Below are 23,556 nucleotides of genomic sequence, written 5' to 3'. Positions count from 1 at the left end.
TGTCTGACTGTTGTGTGGTTTTCTTGCTGTTTTAGGTGAAACATGGAACCCACTGAAGTTGCACTACCAGCTACGAAATGTCCGTGAGCGGTTAGCTAAAAATCTAGTGGAAAAAGGTGTACTAACAACAGAGAAACAGAACTTCCTTCTTTTTGACATGACTACACACCCTCTCACCAACAACAACATCAAACAGCGCCTCATCAAGAAGGTTCAGGAGGCCGTTCTTGACAAGTGGGTAAACGACCCCCACCGCATGGACAAGCGCTTGCTGGCGCTCGTGTATTTAGCCCACGCCTCGGATGTCCTGGAGAACGCTTTTGCCCCCCTCCTGGATGAGCAGTATGATTTAGCCACAAAGAGAGTGCGGCAGCTCCTGGATTTAGACCCTGAGGTTGAATGTATGAAAACCAACACTAATGAGGTTCTGTGGGCTGTTGTAGCAGCTTTCACAAAATAACTGCATTCAGACTGAAGTGTTCTCTCTTCTTTTATGTAAACCAGTTGTTTCTCTTTTATTGACTGTTCATGTTTTCTGTAATTTTTACCTTCTCACATGATGAATCGGCTTTTGTTTAATGGGAATTTTAAGTGGTGTATTCCCTACTTCTCTATCTGTATACAGGATTCTGCTGGTACAAGAGACTTTCCTGTTTCAAACAACAGAAAAAAGGGTTAACTGCCATATTGGCATTCCATTTCCTATTCCGTTTGAGTTACCTTAAATACTTTAATTTTTCACCACATTGTTATTGAAGTGGTTTGTCACCAAAGCTCCATGTCAAAGTGTCTGTCAGGACATTTTCTACACAGATGTTTTCAATTATATCTAACAAAATTACTTAAAAAGCAGAAATGCCATTAAGCAGCTTTGTCAATAGTTCCTGTAAAATGCCCCATAAATTTTAATTTTCATGCAAGTCTCTTGTGTACTTATATTTTCATTAGAACGATAGCTGAGTCATAAGGCTAGTATAGAAAGGTCCAATTGTTTCATAAACCAGTATTGGGAGGGGATACATTCCATTGTATTGTATATATAGTTCAAATTGTATATTAACAACTACCCCATCTTAGTATTTTGCAAGTACACCTGGTGCCCCTTATTAGCTGTCAGCCATTGCCATCTGATGCAAGGAAAGGCCTCCTGCAGAGGTCCTGTGTGTGAAGGCTGTTTGTTTCTGGAGTCTCTGGAGTTTGCCATCCAGGTATTCTCAGTCTATGCATTGCCTTTGAAAATTAGTGAATGGAAGACTGCTTTCTGTCATTGGTACTTTTTTCTTTCCCTTCCCTTCTGTATGGAAGATACTCATGACCAGTACTACTCTTGAGTGCAGTTTTTGGTTTTGTACACAAATTAATGTTTGTCTCTTAAACCTTGAACTGTTTTACACTTTGAAAACAAAAAGTCAGTCCTAGCAGGTGTTGCATGTAAGTGGTTAGCAAGTAATGGCAGCAGTCAGACAATTCAGATTTCTGTAGTGGGATGCTCTGCTATATTTTAATTTTTATATATACAATTATGCTGATTAGCACACTATTATAAAGAAACCCAAAACCTATATAAAACTCTGGCTTTTTAAAATTTACTGCCTCTTTGCCACTGCTTGTTATTTCCCATTGGTTTCACAGTGTAAATATTATGCATTGAAAAAATTAAGCATTGATTTCTATATTTTTTTCCTCATAACAATGCAGATTTATAGTGGGGCTTACAGGTGTTTAGAAACCTTTTGGTTAATATTCAGAGCAAGAATACTAGATGGTGTATAACTGTAGAGTTGAAATTTAAGAGATCCCTTAATCTGTATACTAGCTTTTTACCTACAGTAAATAAACTATGATCTTGAAAGTGCCTGAAACAGAGTAAGCATGTCACTTTTATTTTTTTGTTGCTAATTAGAAGGGTTTTATTGCCTAACTGAAAGCTTTAGTTAATATCCTTCTTATTAGAAAGGGAGAATTTATATTAAGTAGTTCAAACTGACTTAATCAGTGGTGTCTCTCGGATCTGCAGGATTCATGGCTGGGACAGGCTGAATTAATTTGGGGATTGTGCAGCTATGTCTGCCCTAGGTAGACCTCTTCAGTCTTGAGCACAGCTCTGCAGCCTCATCTGTGACTGGACTTCTACTTTTGCACTTCATTTTCAATCACTGAGATGCTTAAGTAGTTGACTTTAAAATACAACTTAAACTCATTGTACATCTATAACCTTTTTTAAGGAAGGTTTTTAAAAATACGGTTCTTAACATTTAATGGCACACTGCTCTTTCAGTTCTTAATGCTGTTTCTTTAGACAAATGAAATTAAAAGTATATTGTAAGGTATTTCAAACTCTGATTTACAAATAAAAAGACAAACAGTGTTCTGTCACTTGTAAGATGCTGTGTTTAAAACTTTGAGGAGCTTGGGCATGAACTTGGGACATTGTCTTTTAAACATTTCAAGCTGTGACTGCTTTTAAGTGGAAGAAAAATGAAAATTGCTGTGTTGCTGTTATATTTGACAGCTTTTATGGAATACTTTCTGTATACTTGGTAGTATATGCAGCTCACAGCTTTCATTGTCTCTCTCTTGTGATCTGTTTTCTCATTTTCTGTTGCTCTTTGAGAGGAGGAAAAAGTAATTAGGCAGAAAGGTCAGAAAAATGGTGGAGTATGCCAGGAGCAAGTTGTGTGCACAAAACTTTTTAAATGGCTGTGAAAATCTAAGCTACTTGAAACATGCTTCAGACTGAAAGTACCTTTCACAGTCGTATTTTTGGCCTCTCTTTGTGAATATTTTCCATTTTCCTGACGGTTTCATGTTTGGTTGTGCGGGATGTTGGAGTTTATCACCCTTACAGCCTGCATGGTTTAAAAAAAGTCATCCTTTTAATCCCCCCCTCAAAAGATGATTTGGAGTTCTTGGATTTTTTTTTTTTCCCCACACAGAAGATAACTGCACACAGTATTTATCAGCTTTATTTTGCTTAGGTAGGACCTCTGACCATGATGCAGAGAGTCTGTGCTGGACATGTCAAAGACACTGTATGTAAGTGAGGAAAGGTTTGTGAAGAGCAGGAGTGTCTTTTACTGGACCACCTGGTGTAAACCTGGATGTGGGGAAAATAGATGAGTTTTTGGAGTCTTGAGTCCTAAAACCACTTCAAAAAGCCCAAAGCCTCCAGGAAGGTAAGTTTAGTAGGTTAACAGGAACTGATTTGGCTAACATCATTGCCTTCATTGCTATTTCAGGTTTTAATAAAATGGTTAAACATGGGAGACTGTGTTGATGAGATTCAGGTGCCCTCCTACCTGTTGGCTGCTACTGCAGCTCACAGAGACCTACCTGGTGTGCAGACAGTTCTGTCTGCTCCGAACCCTCGGCTCTCAATAGCTGCTTCGAGTGAAGACTCTTACCCAAAGCCTGAACTTGGACATGTGCCTCAAGGAACAACATGTATTATTCAGGGACACATTCTCTTAAAACAAACTTTCAAGTCAAAACCAGGATTTTGAAAGTTAAATCACCAAGCAGTATCTGTATATATGTGTGTGTGTGTGTATATATACACACATACACACACACACACACATTTTCACAGTCCTTGAGATCGACATCCTCCTCTCTTGTGTTTCTAGAGCTGGCCTTACAGTGCTGTTACGTGGAATGGTAGTGAGACCTGTATACCATAAATGATGCTTTTGGGGCAAAATTTGCATAAATGGCAGTAGAAGGCTGCTGACTGAGTGCTCGTGTGTTCATGCCCATTTCTCCTGCAAAGTGAAGATACGTATTAACTGATGTTTTCTCTGTGAACTGGACTGAATCTGTACTGTAATAAAATAAAGCACTCTTTCATGCTATGAGCTGCAGGTGGTTACTGCGTATCACGTGTGTGCAATACCTAAAGGATATTTTTTTTTCATTTGCTCAGTAATTTCCAGTTTTTCCTGAGGCTGCAGTATTCACCAGTTTGGGAAACAGAACTTTTTTTAAGCTTTTCATCAAAGTCTTAGCTCTGCCTCAGCTGGGCTTCAAGCACTTCAGGCAGCCAAAGTCTGTTATGTCCCAGTTTCCCCTATTGTCCATCTGTCTTTCTCTATGGAGGTGGGTTTCCAGCTTCAGAGCAGTATGAAATTTTTTCTCCCCTGGCTTTGGGCTCTGGTCTTCCCTGTTTCTTCTCTTGTTGCTTGGTGACTTCAGCAATAGTGTGGCCAGCAGGACCAGAGCAGTGATAGTCCCTCTGTACTCAGCACTGGTGAGGTCACACCTCGAGTTCTGTGTCCAGTTGTGGGCCCCGTAATTCAGTAGGGACATTTGAGGTGCTGGAGTGTGTCCAGAGAAGGGCAGCGGAGCTGGGGAAGGGGTCTGGAACATAAATCCTGTGAGGAGCAGCTGAGGGAACTGCAGGTGCTTGGCCTGGAGAAAAGGAGGCTCAGGAGTGACCTGATCACTCTACAACTCACTGACAGGAGGGTGTAGCCAGGTGGGGATGGGGCTCTTCTCCGAGGGAACAAGTGACAGGACAAAGGGAAATGGCCTCAAGTTGTGCCACGGGAGGTTCAGGTTGGACCTCAGGAAGAATTTTTCATTGAAAGGGTGGTTAAGCACTGGAATGGGCTGTCCAGGGAGGTAGTGGAGTCACTGTCCATGGAAGTGTTCAGGAAACAACTGGATGTGGCACTTAATCCTGTGTTTTAGGTGGTGGTTGATTAAAGGTTGGACTTGATCATGGAAGTCTTTTCCAACCTAAATGATTCTGTCATTCTAGAATATTTCTGCTGTCGCTAATTTTTCTTTACTAATCTTTTCCTCTCCTCTCAATTTTACTATCAACCCAAACTTGACTCTCCATTACTTTCTCCTCAGAGTTATTTTCCCCTCTGATTTGATTCCCTATCAAAGCCTCAAGGAGCCTCCTTTTTTTCAGCAGATAGGTTTGTCAAAAGCAGCTGCCTTGATGGCTGAACTGAAGCAGCTGGCAGCCTGCTACAGCTCATAACACCTGGTTTGGTAAGGTGAACAAAACCTGGTGCTAATTTACCTTGAAACTTCTCTTCGCCAGCTTCTAAAGCAAATTATTGTCCATGTAGCAGGGGGAACTTGCAGCTGAAGATGATGATTTTGACAGTTCTCTAATCTAAGTAGATCTCGTGAGCCAGTGCTTCAAGGACTTGCTCATCTCTCACTCGAGCTTTTCCTGCAGCGAGGGTGTTCTATGCAAGAGTAATTTTTCCTTTTGGGCTCTCTGCTTGTTAAAAAAGTTGAGTTTGTGTTGCAGCTCAAAGAAGCACCTCTATTTGGCTGTTTTTACAAAGGTGTAGGCATGCATTATTTACAAGGTTTCTTTACTTGTATATTATGTGATTAAAAGGGACAAGTGGGAGAAGAAAGTGGTATAGTTACACTTAAAATGTGATCAAATAAGCCATTTTCTTGGCACAATGTACTAAAATGTTCTGGTCTTTCTCTTCTTTTCTTGATTACCAATTCATCATTCAGTTAATTTTTATCTAGTGCATCTGTTGTCTGCTCAAAAAAGGGTTTGCGATCATCTATGCACTAGTCCTTCAAGATTTGTATTCTGTTGCCCTTTCTTTTTTACATTTATTAAACTATTGGATTTTTTTCTCCCTTTGACATGGGATTGATCTTGAAGGTAGATGTTAGAGAAGACTTTGGTGGGTGTAAAGTGCAATGACAGGCAGCTCATAAGCTTTCTTTGCTACTGCTAGGGCATCTCCATAGGTCCTTCTTTGTTTCCTGACTGCTCAAATGAAACCAAATCATGTCTCAACCAGCTTTTAAAATCCTGCTCTGACTCCTTAAGCTCCTCAGGACCTCAGACACTTCTGAAAAATACAATTTAACTAAGTCATGTGTAGGTTTTGCAGTGCTAAACAAAACAACTTCTACGCACTATCAAAAATCTCAGACCTTGTGTTTTCAGAGAAGTTGCAGAAGAAATTTAACAAAGCCAGATCGTTTTTCTGAGCAGGAATCTTATGGTAACCCACCTCAGCAGTGGCAGTAAGCAGAGTCCTTGGCGGAGGAGTCACACTGGTGCCTGAACAAAAATTGGTCCAAGTGAGCTTCCTGTCCTGGGAAGATTTGGGATTCCTCCTGTCATTAACCTTTCTCACTGTTCTTAATGAAGATCTTGCAGGGATACATGCTTCTTTTCTCTTCACCCCGGTGACATTGGTGTTGGCTGTGGGCCAGGGGCTGGGAATGCTGGGTGCCTCTCAAGTGATGTGGGAGCCAGTTTCCATCTGGGCAGGCCATGAGCTTCACATCCACAGCAGACCTGAGCATCCTCCCCTGGAGCCTGCTCTCCCAGCGGTCCCACTCTGTGCACCAAGGAGACCTCTGGGGCTGGGGATTTTTCTCTTGAGCGCAGCAGAGGAGGTGGGGGAGCTGTGCAGTGAGAGCCTGGCTCGTGCCCGCCAGCGAACGCGCTGCAGATGTGTCTGGGGCTGCGCCTCTGCCTGCGTGGGAGGGGAGCAGCTGCTGCTCACAGAGGTCCCGGTCAGCCCGGGAAACGCCACGTTACATGGTGAGCGGTTCTCCTTGAAACCCAGGAGTGCGTGTGACCTTCCTCAAGATGGAATATCTACAAATAAAACAGGCCTGAAATAAAATGCAATTATAAACACATAACAACAACTGGAGTCTGTTTGTTGGATGCGTTGCAAACAGGAAATGGAGCTAAATTCATTGCGTTAGTAGATGCCTTGCTGCAAGGATGTTGCCTGATGTTAGGCTCTAGCTATTGAGAGCTTCCTTCTGAGATCCAGCTGAAGATTTGCACACATTTTAATATACCCAAATCTGAGACGCTCAGCCAAAAACATCAGAAGGTACAAGCAGTACTGATATGCAAAGAAATTTGCACACAGCATTTATAGACATTTGAACCAGCTTCTAACATTATCTTTGAAGAGGAGACAAAGTTGTCTTTTGATTGTACTGAAGTATCCTTTTCTTTAGTTTTCAGTTCTTTCTTCTAGATGGAATGGACAGGACCTGCTGCCAAGATCACATATGGCTGACAGTCAGCACAAGGGTTAAGGATTTGTGAGCCACGAACAGCAGAAATGTCTGGCACATTTTCAATTTCTCTGCACGGCGATAGAGAGAAGCAGCAGCCTTAATTGAAGTATGTCTTCTGAAGGTAATTGCTTCAAGATAACTAGAGGTACAAGCAGTTTGGTGAGCTGCTCTTAGTGTATCTTGCAGGCTCTGTTCATCAGCAGCTCAGAAAGGAGTTCAGAAACCCTGTGGGATTACAGTAATGAATGAGGTTTGGTTCTGCTTGGTCCTCAGCTCTTTGCTTATACAGTCAAATGAGTCCCAGCTCTCTCACGTCAATGTCTCTGAGCTGCCCAGGGCTCTGCAGATCTGCCACTTGCCTGTTTCAGATCTGCAGCCAACTGTCAAGGCTGCCGTGGGACCTGCTCCGCTCCCAGGCTCTTCCCATCTCCAAGGCTAGGAGCCTCATGTCCCTGGGCTTCTCTCTCTCAGCCCTGGGGATCTATCAGGTTCACAGGGCAGCGTCACGTGTGGTGTTCCCAGATGAGGCAGCCCATAATGAGCACTGTGGGTCTGAAAGTGAGGAGATAACCAAATGCCATGAGAGATGAGGAAATGCTGATGTGTGCTCTTCTCTGCCTGCCCCAGAGCTCAGGGTGTGCCCCAACAGCTTGGGGTGGAGGTGGGCAGCCAGCGTCAGGGACTGCTCAGGGAGGTTGGATGTACAGATCCATACAGCTGGATGGGATTCATGCCAAGGAGCTGAGAGTGATGGGCAGATTCAGCTGGGAATAACCATGGTGACTCAGAGAAGGCCTTGGGGACTGGGCCAGTGATGTGCCTGTCTTTGAGATGGAGAACAGGGTACAGTCAGCCTTGCCTCGAATCCTGCAGAGGTGCCAGAAGTGCAGCCTCTTTGAGTCCACTCCAAACATGTAACAGGGCAGGAGGGCACTAGGGAGTGGTCATAGATTCATGAAGTCCAACTTGGCCTGACTGATAAAATTGCCTTCTGTGATGAAATGCCTGGCTGTGGGGACTAGGGGCGGGGGAGTAACAGTGGATACTTGTCTTCAGGGAGGCTTTCAACACCACCTCATCATTTTTAAGAAAGAAGCTGTGGAAGAGCTTATCAACATTAGCAATACCATGTGAGGTGTGGTTTGAGGTCCCCTGGTCCAGAAAGGATGCTGAGGAAATAAGGTCCAGCAAAGGGCAGTCAGGATGATCCTGGGCCTGAGGGATATTGTTATAAGGAGAAGTAGAAAGAGGTGGGATATTTTAATCTAGGGAAGAGAAAGGGTAGGGGTCCACAACTACGTGGTGGGACAGCCACAAAACTAGCAGGGATCAGCTCATCTCAGTAGCAGCAGATAATACACCAGTGGATGATAACATCAAACTGCACTTTTGGAATTTCAAACTGAAGTTCAGGAAAATTTCTTTCCTAGGGTGTGCTACAGCCCTGGAAAAGACTAACCAGAGGCACTGTGGTAGCTCCATCCTTGGAGGTCTTGTGCGCTGGTCTAGACAAAGCCACAGCTGACTGGATCTAGTCTTGGCAAAAACCCTGCTCCAAGTGGGAGGTGGAGCTGGATGACCTCCAAAGGTCCTTCTCAGCTAATATTTCTGTAATCCTGTGATCAGCTTCATTGCTTTGACTGTGGCTCCTAAGCTGGATACTCCTACAACCTCCTGCTCAAAAGGTTGGTCAAATAGCAGGGACATAGAGGGTGGTCTACTCTTTTTTCCTATGAGCAGCAGAAATGCAGTCCTCACAATATTATTCAGCTTTGTCCTGGGTGCCCCAAAATTTCACGTGCCAGAAAGTTTGCTCAGTTCTTTCATGGGACTGGATTTAGATGCAGATTTTCAATGTCTAATTTGACAGATAAACTGGAGTTATTGCCAGTCAAACTGCCAGAATCAATACTTCTTTTGCAAGGTGGTGAAAACGTCAGACAGATAATGCACCGAGAGGTGTCATCCAGGCAGCAAACCCCAAGGAAGGCACCAGACCTACCTGTAGCATGGCATGAGGGATGTGGGGAGAGACAGAAACTCTGCACCTCTGCTCACTACTGTCAGAATAGCATGAGCTGAGAAGGTTTTGAGCTTTTGCAATGTCCTGCAAGTCCATGGCTGTTATTTATAGTTGTTTTCACTACTTCAAGCATTAAGAAGATCCTTATTGTGGATACTTCTGTTTATGAAAAGGAGGCGAGAAAACTATGTTGCAAAACATGAATGGGATATTTTCAGCAAATACATAAACCTGTCGCTTTCTTCAAAGACAAGACATCTGCACTGGTGAAATACTTGCCTTTCCTAATTAATGCACATTCATTTCTGTGAATGAATATCAAAAAATTTAGTGGTGTAGCATGAACTTGTATTCCCTCCAGAGATCTCTCCTGCTGTACTGCCCTGCACAGTAGGAGACTCTCTCATTTACTGCATAGTGTTCAGCATAGGTTCTTCTAGTCTCCTGTTTTTCAATTCAACACCATTTAAGTCCAATAAACAAATTGCCACCTCCGTCCAACCTGCCTCAGGAAGAGAAAAAGGCTAATGCCACTTCAGAAATTTACAGCCAGAGCACCTACCCTAACAAACTCTTAATTATTTCACCGTAAGGAGAAGCACCAGCCAGGATCATTTACACAGAATCAAAAAAGAAGAGTCAAAAAACAAACTCAGCTGCAATTCTGGTTTGCTAAAGAGTTGTACTCATATCATAAATTCTTGTAATTGTTTTTTAATTAAATTAAGTGTGCACATAGCTATATAATTAAAAAGCATGTAGGCGTTCCAGATTTCTTTACCCACCAGTCTTGCTGCTTTAAGCCACAGGGGATGTGAACCAACCTTTCTGAATCTTTGGGAAAAGGAAGGCGAAGCTTTAAAACAAGTGCTCCATGTTTTCAGAAAGAATGATTTACAGCAGCTACTGGAAACTGAATCTCTGGGTACACAGTGGGATGCACCAGAGACAGGATGGAACAGAACGAAAGGGTAGAGCTTTGAACTGATCCCACTGAAGGCACAGATTGACCCTAGTGCCCAGGGAAATCAGTAGCTCTAAAAGCATTTGTTGCCTTTGGAAGACAGTTTGTTCTGTGTGATTGTAAGAATGCTAACATCGTGACAATTCTTGTTATTGTTGCCTTTGTTTATAAGTGATTGTAAAAATGTTATATTGGTTCAATTCTTGTCCTTGCTGCCTCTGTTTATGTGGATGCAAGGTCTCCAGCTGTTATGACACGTGTGCCTTTCAGTAAACACCTGACATTTAAGTTGCTGAGTTCTCTAGTGCATGAGGTGGACTTCTCAAGTTTTTACATAAAATGCACCTTACTTAGGTGCCTCTTACTTCTAGGACTGAAGGGACAATTTTTAGTCTCCTCTCTGTGTTTTCTCTAAATGAGTCACTCGGCTTTCTTGTTAACTTTCCTTCATGACCTGATATATTGCATGGTACCTAAAAAACCCAAACCAAGTTAAAATGGTTCATCATGGTTCAAACAGTATTCCACACAAGTCAAGTATTCAAGTTGTGAAGAGTCACGGAGCTATTTCTACATATCCACATCATCACCTGGCTTGCTCTGAGATTCATAAGCTTCTCCTTGAAGCTGCAGGAGCTTGTGCCGTGGCTGTTAATGAAGGTGACTTTGAAGGTGAGGAGAGACTGTCAGTAGATCTAGTCCCATCTCCTGACCAAACCCTCTGTTTCCCACTGTGTATCATAGGTTTTGGCTAAATCAGATTTTCTGGTAAGACATCCTGCAATGACGTAAGGAGATGTCAGGAGAGTGAGAGCTTTATGCTTCTTTTTCATGCTTCACTAACTTCATTTTGACGAGGTGGTGCTGGTACTGTGCAAGGGCTCTACGTTTCCAAGACAAGTATCCTGACTGTAACTTCCAGCCATTATATTGAGTATTTTCCCTCTGAAGATGCATTGACATTGTAATTAAGTCAATATACAACTTCTTCAAAGACAGACTGAACTGCTTAAACTCCTTAAAAACATGTCAGTACAGAGGAGCACGCATGTTCTCCTGGCACAAATATATCAGTAAAATAAAGTGCTAGGCATCAACAGAGCTCCCCACAATGGCACTGTTGTTTTGGGGTAGAAATAAGGTTTCTTTTCCTTTCCTTTTAAACTCCTTCCAAAGGGATGTTGGAAGCTCTCCCAGTGCTTTCTCCTGCCTGGAGGAGGATTTGAAGGTTGGTGAGGAGCACCTGAGCCTTTGCAGTAGCTTCACCCCAAATGCCATGTGTAAATCTGGAGATGCTCTGGGTCCATGACCCTCTTGGATGTGGGACATGAGTTTTCACAAGGGCTAAAAAGCTCCTGACAGTCCCTGCCACTAGTTATCCTTCTAGAAAAGCTCAGCAACCCAAGACCTGCTGAGACCCCACTTGGCCCTCGCAGCCCATGAGACACACAAGTTGAACAGATAGAACTCTTTTACAATCACTTATGGAGAAGAGCCATTTCTGATTTAAACCTCAAGGGTAGTTGCCTCAGAGGTTGGTTTAGGTTGGGGTTTTTTTGTTTTTTTTTTTTTTTTTTTTTGCAAGTTACGAGCAACAGGAGTATAAAGGCATGAAAGTTCACTGGAGCCTGTTTCAGCCTGTAAGTGGGTCACAAGACACTGAAGCACTGAGTGAAATAACACCCACGCAAATCAAATAAAAGAGTAGCTAACCTGTATTTAAAAAGAGTAATCTTTCTGGATGCCTTAGTCATAGATGTCTTAGCCATGAAAAATTCAACACACCAAGTACTTAGTGGAGAACTGGCTGCAGAGTATGCCTCCAAACCCAGGTACAAAATTATCAGACTGATATTAGTAGTTAAATCACCTCCTCTCGATGCTCCAGGGACCTGGGATGCATGCAGTTTCCATCAGAAATAATGAAATTCATGAGTGTGAACCTTGGAAGCAGTGTCTAGTGAGAGCTTTACGGGAGAAAAGCTTACCAAAGTATCTCATATAAAAGTTGGCCTCAAAAAAAAAAAAAAAATTCAACAAACAAACAAAAAACCCGAGGAATGAGGGAGCAGGTAGCACTGCGTGAAACCCTGCACGGACACCAGCTGACATTGCTGAAAGACGGATGCTGCTGCCGAGAGCACTGAGCTGAGCGGGGTTATCACCTAAACAGCTTTGAGAGCCCGCACGGAGGTTTTATCTTTGCTGCTGGCAATTACAGCACTGGCCCAACCAGCACCACGGTTTGCCTGTAATTACCACGGAAGTTTTACGCGTTCTGGTGGCTGTGTCTGACTGCTGAGAGGCTGCAGGCAGACAGACAGCCGCGGGTGTGCGGGGCTGGGCAGCGCTGGGGGGACGGGGTTTGTCCCTGGAGCACGTCTGCCTGCAGGAGCAGGGCACGAGTGAGGAGGCTGCCGGGGAGGGGAGACACGGGAGCGCCGTCCCAAATGCCTGGAGGGGTTGGCTAGTAACATAACAGAGCCTTCAGCCTTCTCCTTGCTGGGGGGGCAGCTGGGAAACTCTAGCGTGTGTGGCCCAGCCCCTCCCGTGGGTGTCACTGCAGAGACCTGCGGTCTCCCATCGGTGTTTCCCCAGCCACGCCGCCCAGGGCGGGGGGCCTGGCTGCCTCCAGCTGTTCCGTGTCCGCACAGCTGCTGGGCTGGGGCTTCCCGGGGCTTCAGCTCTCAGTTCCGACCAGCGGGGACCAGACTGTGCCACAATCTCTGCCTGCCTCACCAGCCCGGAGTGAGCTGCCCTGCCTGAGCAGCCTGGGTTTCGCTGGGCAGTTCTGCCGAGCCCCTGTTTGCCCGTGCGGCAGCGGGATGAAGGACAGCGGCAGCGGGATGTGAATCACAGCCGTGAGTCACTCGGTGTTAACTTACCTCTGCTTCTCTGCTGGGAAACGGAGATAACTGGAGATAATGCAGTTACTCTCCGGCTCTGGGCTCGCCCTGTCATCGTCCTGTGCTTTCATGGTGAAAGGGAGCAGAGCAGGGCATCTCTCCTCCTGCACAATTACACGGTACCTGGACACGTCTACAGACTTCTGGGTGTTCTGTCCTCCCATCAGCAATACCTCTGATTTATTTTTGGTTTTTAATTGACGCTAAGGACAGGAATGGAATAATTTCACAGCGACAATGAGCAGCTCGCATATAGCAGGAATGGAAGGCTGTTTGCACCTATTGTAATGTCCTGAGCATAATGCAGTGTCCTGGCAGCAGGAGTGGACTTTCCTCAGAGAGGTGGTATCCCACCACCTATTTGAGCCTGAGTTTTAATGTGCCCTAATGCAGCAGCCCATGAGCAAACAGAGGAGAGCTTCCGTGCCTGCAGCATCTAATCCAACCCCCCCCACACTGATGGTATAAATGACCAGGGTACAGACTGGCTACGGAGGAGGATGCTTTGTAGACACATTCTGGGGCACCAGAAAGAAATCCAACAGCACATCACAGAAGTGTTTTCTGTATTTGTCAAATTAGCCTCATGGCTGTCTTCACCTTACAGTCAGTGCTTTCATGGTCCCACAGCTCACAAAGGATGGGTGGCTGTGGAAGTGCAATTAGTGGGGCTTTTCTCATCAAGCTGTGGTTCAGCTGTTTTTGGATGATGATGATAACACAAAATACTTTTATTGCCCATAAATACAGACCCTGAAATCTGTGGGAAGTTCCCTTTACCAGTTGAAAACCCACTTTAGGAAGAAAACTAAAAGTGTTAACCTTGAAATACCTTCTAGATTCTAAAAGCAGCACATCTAGCTGCCTGTTACAGGCATTAATCACTGCCGTATTTTTCACAGCATGTAAAATTTAAGTAATAGAATCACTGTCCCCATTGCCATTCTTGCAACTAAAAGCTGATAAATAGAAGCACTGACCTCAGCTGGTTGATTTAACCCGATGAGTCATGGTCTTGGGGCCACATATGCTTCCTCTGCTAATATTCTTGTTCCTATTTATTTTTTAAAGTGTGATGGCATGCTGTGTACCATAGAATAGCTTCTCTAATGGGCAATTCCAGAAATAGAAATATCCCACTGGTTCCCTTTCCTTTGTCAGAGCTTCACAGTCCCCACTTAGTCTACACAGAGCCGCAGCAGCTCAAAGAGATGCCAGGAGAAACAGAGGACGGGCAGAGCTCTGCTGTCGAGCAGTGAATTCCTCTTGAAGTTCTCTGTCTAAGAAGCAACCCGGCATATTCTTCCTTTTTTACATTACAGGGAGCTCAGCTGTAGAGAAAAGTGAAGCAGATGTGGGCTTCTCCACTTCAGCTGCTCTTGGTAGCCTTGTACCTGCCACAGCAGGGTTCTGCCCACAGCAATAGCTTTGGTGTTGCTCTCAATGAGATTTTTCTCTGTAAAAGTCTCGCTTTTTCATCACAACTGAACAAGAGTTCTGAATCACAGTCGGGTTGGCGTTTCAGTCAGGGTGGTGGTCCACAGCAGGCTCTTTGCCTTGGACTGGGGTCATGCAGGCCTGGACACCAGGCACAAATACAGAGTGGAAAACCCTTCTCAATCTCCTAGACAGATGTAGTTTGCAATTCAGTAACTTTGAAAATTTACATTCACAGGTATACTAATTAATGACTGCATGTGGCACTTGATGCTAGAGTTTGGTTGGCATGATGGTAGTGTTTGTCAAAGGTTGGCTTTGATGATGTTGGAGGTCTTTTCCAACCCTCATGATTCTGTGATTCTGTGATTCTGTGAATGACTGCCAGCCATCCTCATGGCCATACCTGTGTTGATCTAAGCTGGTGAATCCTGGTCGCAGGGCCACGTGGGCTTTCTCCATTCAGATGGGTACAGGCAGGAGTGACTGTACAGGGAAAGGATGAGATGAGGCTGGGCACAGATGTGTGCTCTGCACCCTCAGTCACACACATGTCCCACAGCAGACAGGATGCCAGGCCAGGAGGGGATGTGAAGGAGGACTATGGCACTTTGCTTCTTGGGTTGGGGAGAAATACCAAAGTGACTGATGGAAGTTGTCAGAAGTGGGTCTTCCAGTATGTAATCTGGCACCATCAGAAATGGCATTTGCTCAATGATCTTCCACCAACACTGTAATTACAACCTCAAAAAGACTGCAATCAATATAATTTTCAAAATCTGTATCTGTACCCAGACATGCCCAAGGTCCAGCGGCCTCTCTGCAGGCAGGAACCTGTCTGGTATGCAAGACAAAGACTTGGCAGAGCCCAGGCTGTCATGCAAGACCCCAGAGGCCATGGCTTTCACAGCCTGTAGGTGCTCCCAAGAAGGACTGGCCCCTTGCAATAAAGACCTGAGGGGACTATTTCTCTGCTGGACTCCAAGTGGGAAACCAAGTGAGAGGCAGGAGGCTCCTGTGCCTCTGCCCCGTTCCTGGCTTGCAAAGTGGGTACGTGGGACATAACTTGTGAGTTACCAATGCACTGCTGTGTTGCCTTTTCCTCTCCTGTGGACAGATCTGTGGTGCTGTAGCTCCCTAAAGGAGTGGAGCAAGAGCAGCTGCTCGCTGAGCTGTGTTGTGCAGGTGGGGAGTGATGGGTTTGCACCTGGGTGTCCCTGCATCCCTTTGGCACCAGGTTCTTGTTCAGATTGACATTGGGAAGGAAGTCTTAAAAAAAAGAAATAAGCTGATGCAAAAGCCTTCGGCTGCCTGCATAACAGCCACTTGGATCACACAAGTGTCACTTAGACCCCTTTGATACTCATGGTGTTTATGGCACTTAGGCTCCTTTGCTCCAAGCAAATTAACTCAAAATCAAACTAGGCTTTCCATTAAACCTGACAGATTAATGATAAGGAGAAGGCTCATTCATTTCCCACTCTCAGAAAGAAACAGGAGTATAAACAGCTTTTTGTGCTGATTCACTTCCATGTGGGAATTCACCAGGCTGGAGAGCCTAATGAACTGATGGTTCTGGCCCACAGCTGGACCCTTCTCTCTTCATGCATATTTCCACTCCTCCGTTCTCTGGATGGTAATTGTCTGCCTTCTGACTCCTTAATGTCACTGAAATGGGATTTGTATGGGGGATATTTAGCAATATTACATTAGTATTTGACATTTCATCTCTTCGAATTTTTTTGATTATGTTATTTGCAAGGACATTTTTCATCGCTGTAAATTGCAGTCCTTCAGGAGCAGTGTAGCAGTTTAATTTTCTAGCTCCTTCTCTTTGTCTCTTCCTCTCTGTCAGGATTTCTGGTGATTTATTCGATTCACGGGTCCTTTGGACTTCTTATGCTTGTTACAACGCACGTGTGTCTCAATGGCACAGAAAAACGTTTATTTGAAGTAGCAGCTCTGGCTTGCAGTGCTTTGGATATGATACAAAAATAGCACTGTGTGGAAAACCTTTTTTATTAACTTTTTCAGAATTCTAGACCCCAGGTAGTTCAAGCTGAATAACAACATGTTTTACCAAAAAAAGGAAACCAAATATTGGTTGGTAGAAATGACCACTGAGGGAAGATCTGGGAGCTCTTCTGAGAGATTTTTGCTGCTTCACAAGTCTCCATATCACATGCTCTGAGGACTACAGAATTCAAGTGTGCAGTTTTTTCCATTAGCCAGTTAATATTTTGCTAGCCTTGGATCTCTCTCTCTCTTTTTACCCCCATGTTTATTTTTGGGAATTTTGTTTGTTTGTATTGAACAATTAAGTAGAAGAAATGCAAATGTTACAGTGCAGATGCCTCGATGAAAAGATGTTCAGAAAAGCTGCTGTGGCTATGCAATGGGAGTCTGGTAAATACTAACTGCAGCCCAGGTAGTTAGTGGAATGCTTGTGCTTCTGGTTGTTTTTCATTTTGTTTTTTTTTTCCCAGAAAAGTCTCATGATGAAGGATTTCTAATTGTAACAAATGAAATTTGGGGAGAAACCTGTAGAAACAAAAAATAGTAATAAAAAAGGATGCTGCATGTACTATACTGTTAAAAACTGACAGATTAAACTAAAAAGTCTCTCCTGAATATTGAATGTCTCTTTGCAGTATTACAGGGACCTTCATAATCCACTAAGACAATCTGACAGTGCACCTAATTTCTGCCTGGCCCTCATTTAACAAGATGACTTTTCCTTTCTTCAGCATTTTACATCTGAGATTCCAAATGCCTTGGACAAACACCTGCCATGTGGATCCTGGATAGATGAATATGTAGGGTTTTTTGTCCTTATTTGACATGGTAGAATATGAAGACATAGAGTTACAGAGAGCTCAAAAACCTGTTGAGTGAGAGCTGCCTTTGGAAATGGTACATCCCTTTCAGAGCTGCTTGAATTTCCAGAAAAATCACTGCTGTTATGAGTAAAAGCTTTAAAATATCTCTTCCTTTCTTATTTTTTCCAAGTTTAGAAAAATAGTTACTGGCAGATGGCCTGCAGTGCTCAGCACTCATTCAAACAGCACTGAAATATTAGGAATTTCTATCCATGTGTCCAGGCACACAGAGACCCACAAGCACAGGAAGAGACAACTCGAGGCTGAGTTTTAACGTGATTTTTCAAATCAAAGCATACTTGGAGGCAGATGTCAGACCAGATTCAAGCTAAATTTGTAGGCTGAGCTCATCAGATGAATGGTACTATCTGACTGCAAAGGATTATAATGATGAACATGTGTGACAAGCATTTTATTGAACAACGAGTAGACTGTTTAAGGGATTTGTCTGCAGCAAGTGCTTCCTGCAAGGAGAGGACATCAGACTGGTTGTTTGTGTTATGAAATCAGGCTGATCCCTTTGGTTCTGGTGGACTGTAGCCCGTGTTGGATAAAGCAGAGGGAAAGCAGGAGCAGTGCCAGTACCCAGGAACAGGGGAGTGCTGGCAACTGGGTAGCCTTGGGGCAGTGCTTCTCCAGAACTCCCTAATCTCTTAAAACACTTCTGTTTGCACAGCCCTTGATTAATGTGATACTGACTAGGCACTGCCTCTGCTATTTGTGCATTAGGGCTGTGGACATTCCCTGCTGACAGATTGCTTTGGCAATGTTTAAGCAAGTCTCAGTATCTATCACACAGTTATTTGATAACTCCTTGGTGCTGGTTCTGTGCAGAAAGAGTTCAATCAGTGCTTTTCTTATCATCCTGTTGAGACAGCACACACTCAACTATTGTAAATAAAACATTCCGGTTTCTCCTGTAGGTATGACCAGGTAAAGATTTTTGTGCAAAGATGAAGTTCAAATTGAAGAAGGTGCTTTTGAAATGGTAAATGACTCTAGATATGTGACCACATATTTAACAATGAAATCTAATGAATTCTAAGACACACAGAGGCACTTCTGCAGGCAAAGGGAGGAATTGATTACCTAATAATAGAAATCGAAGAAAAACAAACACAGCATCAGATCAGACTTGAAAAACACTGCACAATATAAAGAAGGGGGTGACTAATTTGTTAAAGAAATTAGCAAAAAATCTTACCTTGATGAGAAGTTCTAAGGTCTCTAGTGACTGATTTATTTTAACCTTAGAATTTATATATCTATTTCTTTGGTCTCTTGTCTACAGTCAAGTTCACCCAGTGGGTGAATTTGTCCTCTGATATCTTATATCACTGAAATTGAAACAAGTGTTGATCTTGGAATTCCATGGAAAAGGGCCTTTAGAGAACTGTGTCTTATGTATATACCAAAATAATCTAAGGCTTTTACCCTCAGGAGCTTGGAAAATTTATATTTCTATGAAGAGTTCTAGCTGAGTGTTTGAATTTGAGACTTTTTGACTTGTAATATTGACTTTGGTCTTTTACAGTATTTATATAGAGTACGTATCTTAGACTTTTGCAGCAAATGAAAATGTAATGTGTGATATCAAGAAACAATATAGAATAAATGTATCTAAGCACATATTTTCTCATTTTAAATTTCAGATCTTGTTGATAATGGCCCTTTTGCTTCTTGACTTTACCTCTCCACCCTGTATGTTTAAGGCAGTTATGCTTCTGTTTCACACTAATTCAAACTAAATACTTCTTGAGGGTTGACCACTTTTGTGCTCTGGGAGAAACTCGTTGCATCTGGGGAACTTTACATCCTAGTTAGGTTTTTCATTTAGTGGAGAAACTCGTTGCATCTGGGGAACTTTACATCCTAGTTAGGTTTTTCATTTAGTCTATGAAAATCCAGGAGAGACATAAATGGAGAGAAATCCCTCATGATGGAGTCACAGCTCTAAGCTTGTTTTTCCCCCTCGCTGTAAAGATGTAGTAGGCTTTCAGAAAGGAGTGAAAAAATATTGGATCAGAATCATTGTTTTTTCATTATTGCTGCTCCCATTTGTGGTTGATGATCCAAATTAAAGCTGGAACAAAGTGGAGTGTCACTGTTACAAATGGCACAAGGCTGCGCAAAGCCAAATTGTGACTGTGGCTCCAAGCCTGGTGTGATTGTTCACTTTCTGTGCAAGGCTCTATCCAACTTCCAAGATTTCTCTTTCTCAGCCCTTTTAGTCTCATATTTACTGCAGCACATTATGGAGGAGACATATGTAATATATTCCCTCTCTTGGGCTTTGCTTATGCAAAGAAAATCACTGTCACTGCTGCTGCAGTGGAAGCAGCATGGATACACTCCTTCAAAGTAAGGCAGCGTCCTGGAAAAATTGCTCTGCTTTTGAAGTAATTATTTCCAAATAAAATTGGAACAGTGTGCCCACCTGAGGACCATGATAACTCCAGGTTATTACTGTAATCATGCTGGTTAATTTTTCCATGTAGAATAGTTCATTTTAGCCTCCTTGTGAATGGAATTTATAATAGCACAGCCAGTGGTGGCTTGTCCTTGGTCTATTTTATACCAGCTATGTCTACGGGGGAGTCTGAGTAGAGGGCAGATATAAGATGAGAGAGAAGATTATTATATCATAATAAAGATGAAAGGTACCAGTTTTGTTCCATAAACACAGCAAAGCACAAGTCTTGCTAGTGGAGCTCACAATGTGTCAGGACTCACGCTGCGGTTTTTAAATCACAGCCCAAAATTTGGAAGCTGCTGGGGGAAAGTCATAATTCAGGTTAATCAGTCCCAGATACTTATTGCCCCACTTTTTGCTGTCAGTGATGGCAGCATTATGTGCACCCTACCTGGATATGATGATGTTGTGCTTTTTCATTTACACTTTATTCTGTACCTACTGCTAGACAGTCTGTCCCCAAGCCACTAGAAAAGACCCATCAAATCAGCTACAGGAAAACTTCAGAATAATGTAAACCCCCATATCTGGGGATTTCAGGGAGAGCTGAGGGCAGGCCGCAGCTCAGCAGATCTGCCTGAATTGCTGGATGCTGTCCAGCCATCCCCAGAGCTCAGCAGAAGATGGACACTGCCAGGGTGCCATGGGTCAGGGCAGAAAATCCTGCTTGCTCTTGGAAAATGTGACAAAATTACAGATTGCTGAAGATAGTATTGGGATAAAATGTTGTCAAGATGACAAAATTCTGCTGTGTAGCAACTCTGAAAGTACTCCATGTTTCTGAAAAGATGCTACTGAAGTTCAGTCCCACTGATAGCACCACACAAGGTTATATGATCTCAGGAGCATTTGGATCTCAAAAGCTGAATATTATTCCATCAGCCTAATCTGATCTTTCTCTCTGTTTTCTGGTTTCTCTCTTTTTCCTTGGGCTCCAGAACCCCTTTGAGGTTCCTCTGGTGTCCAGATAACTGTTTTAGTTTCAGCATTCTTCCCTTATCTAAAGCAAGATAAAATGAGACTTTGGGCACTCTCTGGCAGGTGAAGTATGAAAGACACTAAGGGATATATTTAATCTCTACTCAGCTGGTGTCTGAGAAAAACACAGAATGTTACTGATGCTATCAACATCTGACCAGGCTGCCTAATACAAGTACTGCAATATAAATGTTGGGAGATCCATACTCACAAAGCCCCATTTAATTAGGATTTTGATGCTCATATTGCATCAGAGGTGTACAACCTTCAGGAAGAGCAGTAGGAAAAGTAGTGTTTCTCAGATGTGTAACAGGAGAATGTAAAATATTGCTGTCAGCCTCCAGAGTGACTGATTCTGGTTGTAGATAAAGCTGACCTTTCCACAGAGATCTGCAGAATAAACCCAACACATATAGCACAGTATCTTTCCCACCTTTTGGCCTGAAATCAGAAGATATCAGCTGTGATTGATTTACATCACAAAACCGAATGCCAACAGCTGCCCATGAAAGCTTAGTAAAAGACATTGTTTATGAGCATCAGCTTTGACTCCAGCATGTAATCCTGCCAGAAGCCAAATGATCTGCAGCAGGAACACCCAGCCTTTGGTGCTTTATATTGCTATCTTGCAACTGATGCAGAAAATGGGGAAAACGGACACGACTGACTTTAAAAGGATTTAAGTGGTGTTGTTATATGGGAGGAAAACAGTCCCTTTCCATGCCACTTCTATGTTGGTGTAATTCCTGAAATGAACAGAATTGCTCTGATTTGAATAAGAAGTGATTCAGGCCTAATCTGCTCTCTTGCCTTAACAGTGAGCTGTACAAATAGGTTGGACTTGTGGATCTTTAAAAAATTAGGATAATGGGTAATCGGAAGTTAGTGCACGTATATTTTGGTGATTCTGATCCATTCAGCAGCTGCTGCTACTGAAGTTAATCATAGTATTTGCATGGCTATTGGATATGATTTCCCAGAAGAATTGATAACAAGGGAGAATTGTGCCCTGAAACAAGGCCTTAGCACTCTGGGTGCCATGGGGCCCTCTGGGAATTTTTCATGTCCCACCGGAACATAATCACAATTTTGAGCTGGGGAGTCAAAGGGTATAATTCTCAGAGTTAAACTGCTTCACCCCATCATCCATCTTGCTGTTGTGAGCCAGCACCATTTTCAGCAAGCTACCTGGCAGCATGGAGGAGTGATTTGCAAGCATGTCTGTTCTCATGGGGATAAATAATGAACTCAGCATCATTCAAAGGCAGGTTCCTAGAAACAGGGGGGAAAAGTCACGAATGGGGGCTGAATTAGTTTGATATTGCAGTGCTTTTAGAGAGGCCCTGGTACCCTGTGACTTTGCACCGGCAGGGACACAGGACAGCATTAGCCACATGGTGTCTTGATTGGTGGCAGCCCCAAATCTGTTGTCACTGGCATTCCATTGAATTATGTGCTGGGTTACCCCCGGCCCTGCAGGGAGCCACCTAACAGGCTTCAGTGTGAAGATGCAGGGAAAAACCAAGGTGAGATGAGGTCCTCCTGAGCACTGTGGGTTAATGGGGTCTTGAGAGGTGTCAGTGTGTTTGCCAGCAGTGCTGGTGGAAAAAACTCCACTCGCTGGGAGCTGCTCTCCTGCCAGTCCCAGCCGGTATGGCTTGCTCCATGTGCCTGGGATTCCCTCACAGAAACAGGAATTACACACCTGTTTTTTTGCACCTCATCCTGGAGTTCATCACTGTGAAAGGGGTTGGGTTTCTTTTCTTGTTTCATGGCCTGGCCGACACCAGGCAAACCTCCCTGCTCTGCACAGAGGGTGGTCTGGGGTGTGCTCTGCAGTACTATTCTGTTTGCATGGAAGCATTATTCATTCACAGAACAATCCAGCTCAGCTCACAGCATCCTTCCTGTGCTGAAGAGTCCTAAGGCACTGCCTGGTACCTCGTGCCGAGCCTGTCACTGCAACAAGTGCCTCTAGACAACCTTCTGCTTTAAACACTGAGCTTGATTTAGTTATCAGCCCAGACATTGCCATCACTAGCAATCATCTTCAAAGAAGTGATAGGCAGAGCATCTGGGCCAAATTGTAACGTGATTACTTGACAGAGTCTTTAATAAAGACAATACTTTAGAGACACTTTGGTTGATCTGAATTCTCTCTCCTTTTTTTTTTTTTTTTTTTTAGATTTAATTTTAGAACAGCAGTGCTGGAAACACACTCCCTGAGCCTTGTACAGGGGCATGAGTCAGGAAAGGATTCTGGCTTGAAAGAAAACAGAGACACTGACCATTCCCTTTTGCAGTGCCTAGGGAAAGTGAACCTAAAAAAGCAAATAAACACTTCAGAGTGCAGTTTGGTTTTAATAATCTGAAGGTTTCTCGTTAAAAAAACAAAAAAACAAAAAAACCCCAAAAAACACCCAAAAAATCGAAAACCCACAACTTTATTAAACAATTAGAAAGGATCGGTTTAGATTAAAAAAAAAAAAAAAAGAAAAGAAAAAAAAAGAAAAGAGTAATTCACTGTTCATTTAAGTCATCCTTGGAACTAGCACTGCCCGCTGAGCGAGAACCGAAGATAAAAGCGATACAAGGAAAGCGTTTAAAGGACTTGAAAAATCCCGATGTGCCCGAAAACATTAAACCCTGGCAGAGAACAACGCCTGCTCGGCAGGGGCCGTAGATCCCAGGCAGCTCCTGCAGCGCCGGCCGGCCCCCGCAGCGCGGTCCGTGCCCCGGCCCGTGTCCCGTCCCAGGTGTCCCGCGGACGGGGCGAGAGGGAGAGAGAGAGGGAGAGGGAAGGGAGCCCCGCCCGCCCCGTCGGGCCGCCCCTCGCGGGATCCCCGCGCTCCCGC

The 23,556-nt window shown here is 43.7% G+C and overlaps 1 protein-coding gene across 1 annotated transcript in view; it reads left to right on the top strand.

Moving 5' to 3' along the window:
• GOLPH3 (golgi phosphoprotein 3) overlaps positions 1–3,851 on the top strand; it is a 32,958-nt gene extending 29,107 nt beyond the window's left edge. Inside the window, exon 4 of the mRNA XM_069001421.1 lies at positions 36–3,851. Coding sequence (XP_068857522.1) covers positions 36–460 — 425 coding nt within the window. The 3' untranslated portion in view covers positions 461–3,851. The remainder of the gene's footprint in view (positions 1–35) is intronic.
• The last annotated feature ends 19,705 nt before the right edge of the window (positions 3,852–23,556 follow it).

Source organism: Aphelocoma coerulescens (genome assembly GCF_041296385.1).
Source record: "Aphelocoma coerulescens isolate FSJ_1873_10779 chromosome Z unlocalized genomic scaffold, UR_Acoe_1.0 ChrZ, whole genome shotgun sequence".
Lineage (NCBI taxonomy): Eukaryota > Metazoa > Chordata > Aves > Passeriformes > Corvidae > Aphelocoma > Aphelocoma coerulescens.
This window is presented reverse-complemented; position numbering and strand designations above follow the sequence as displayed.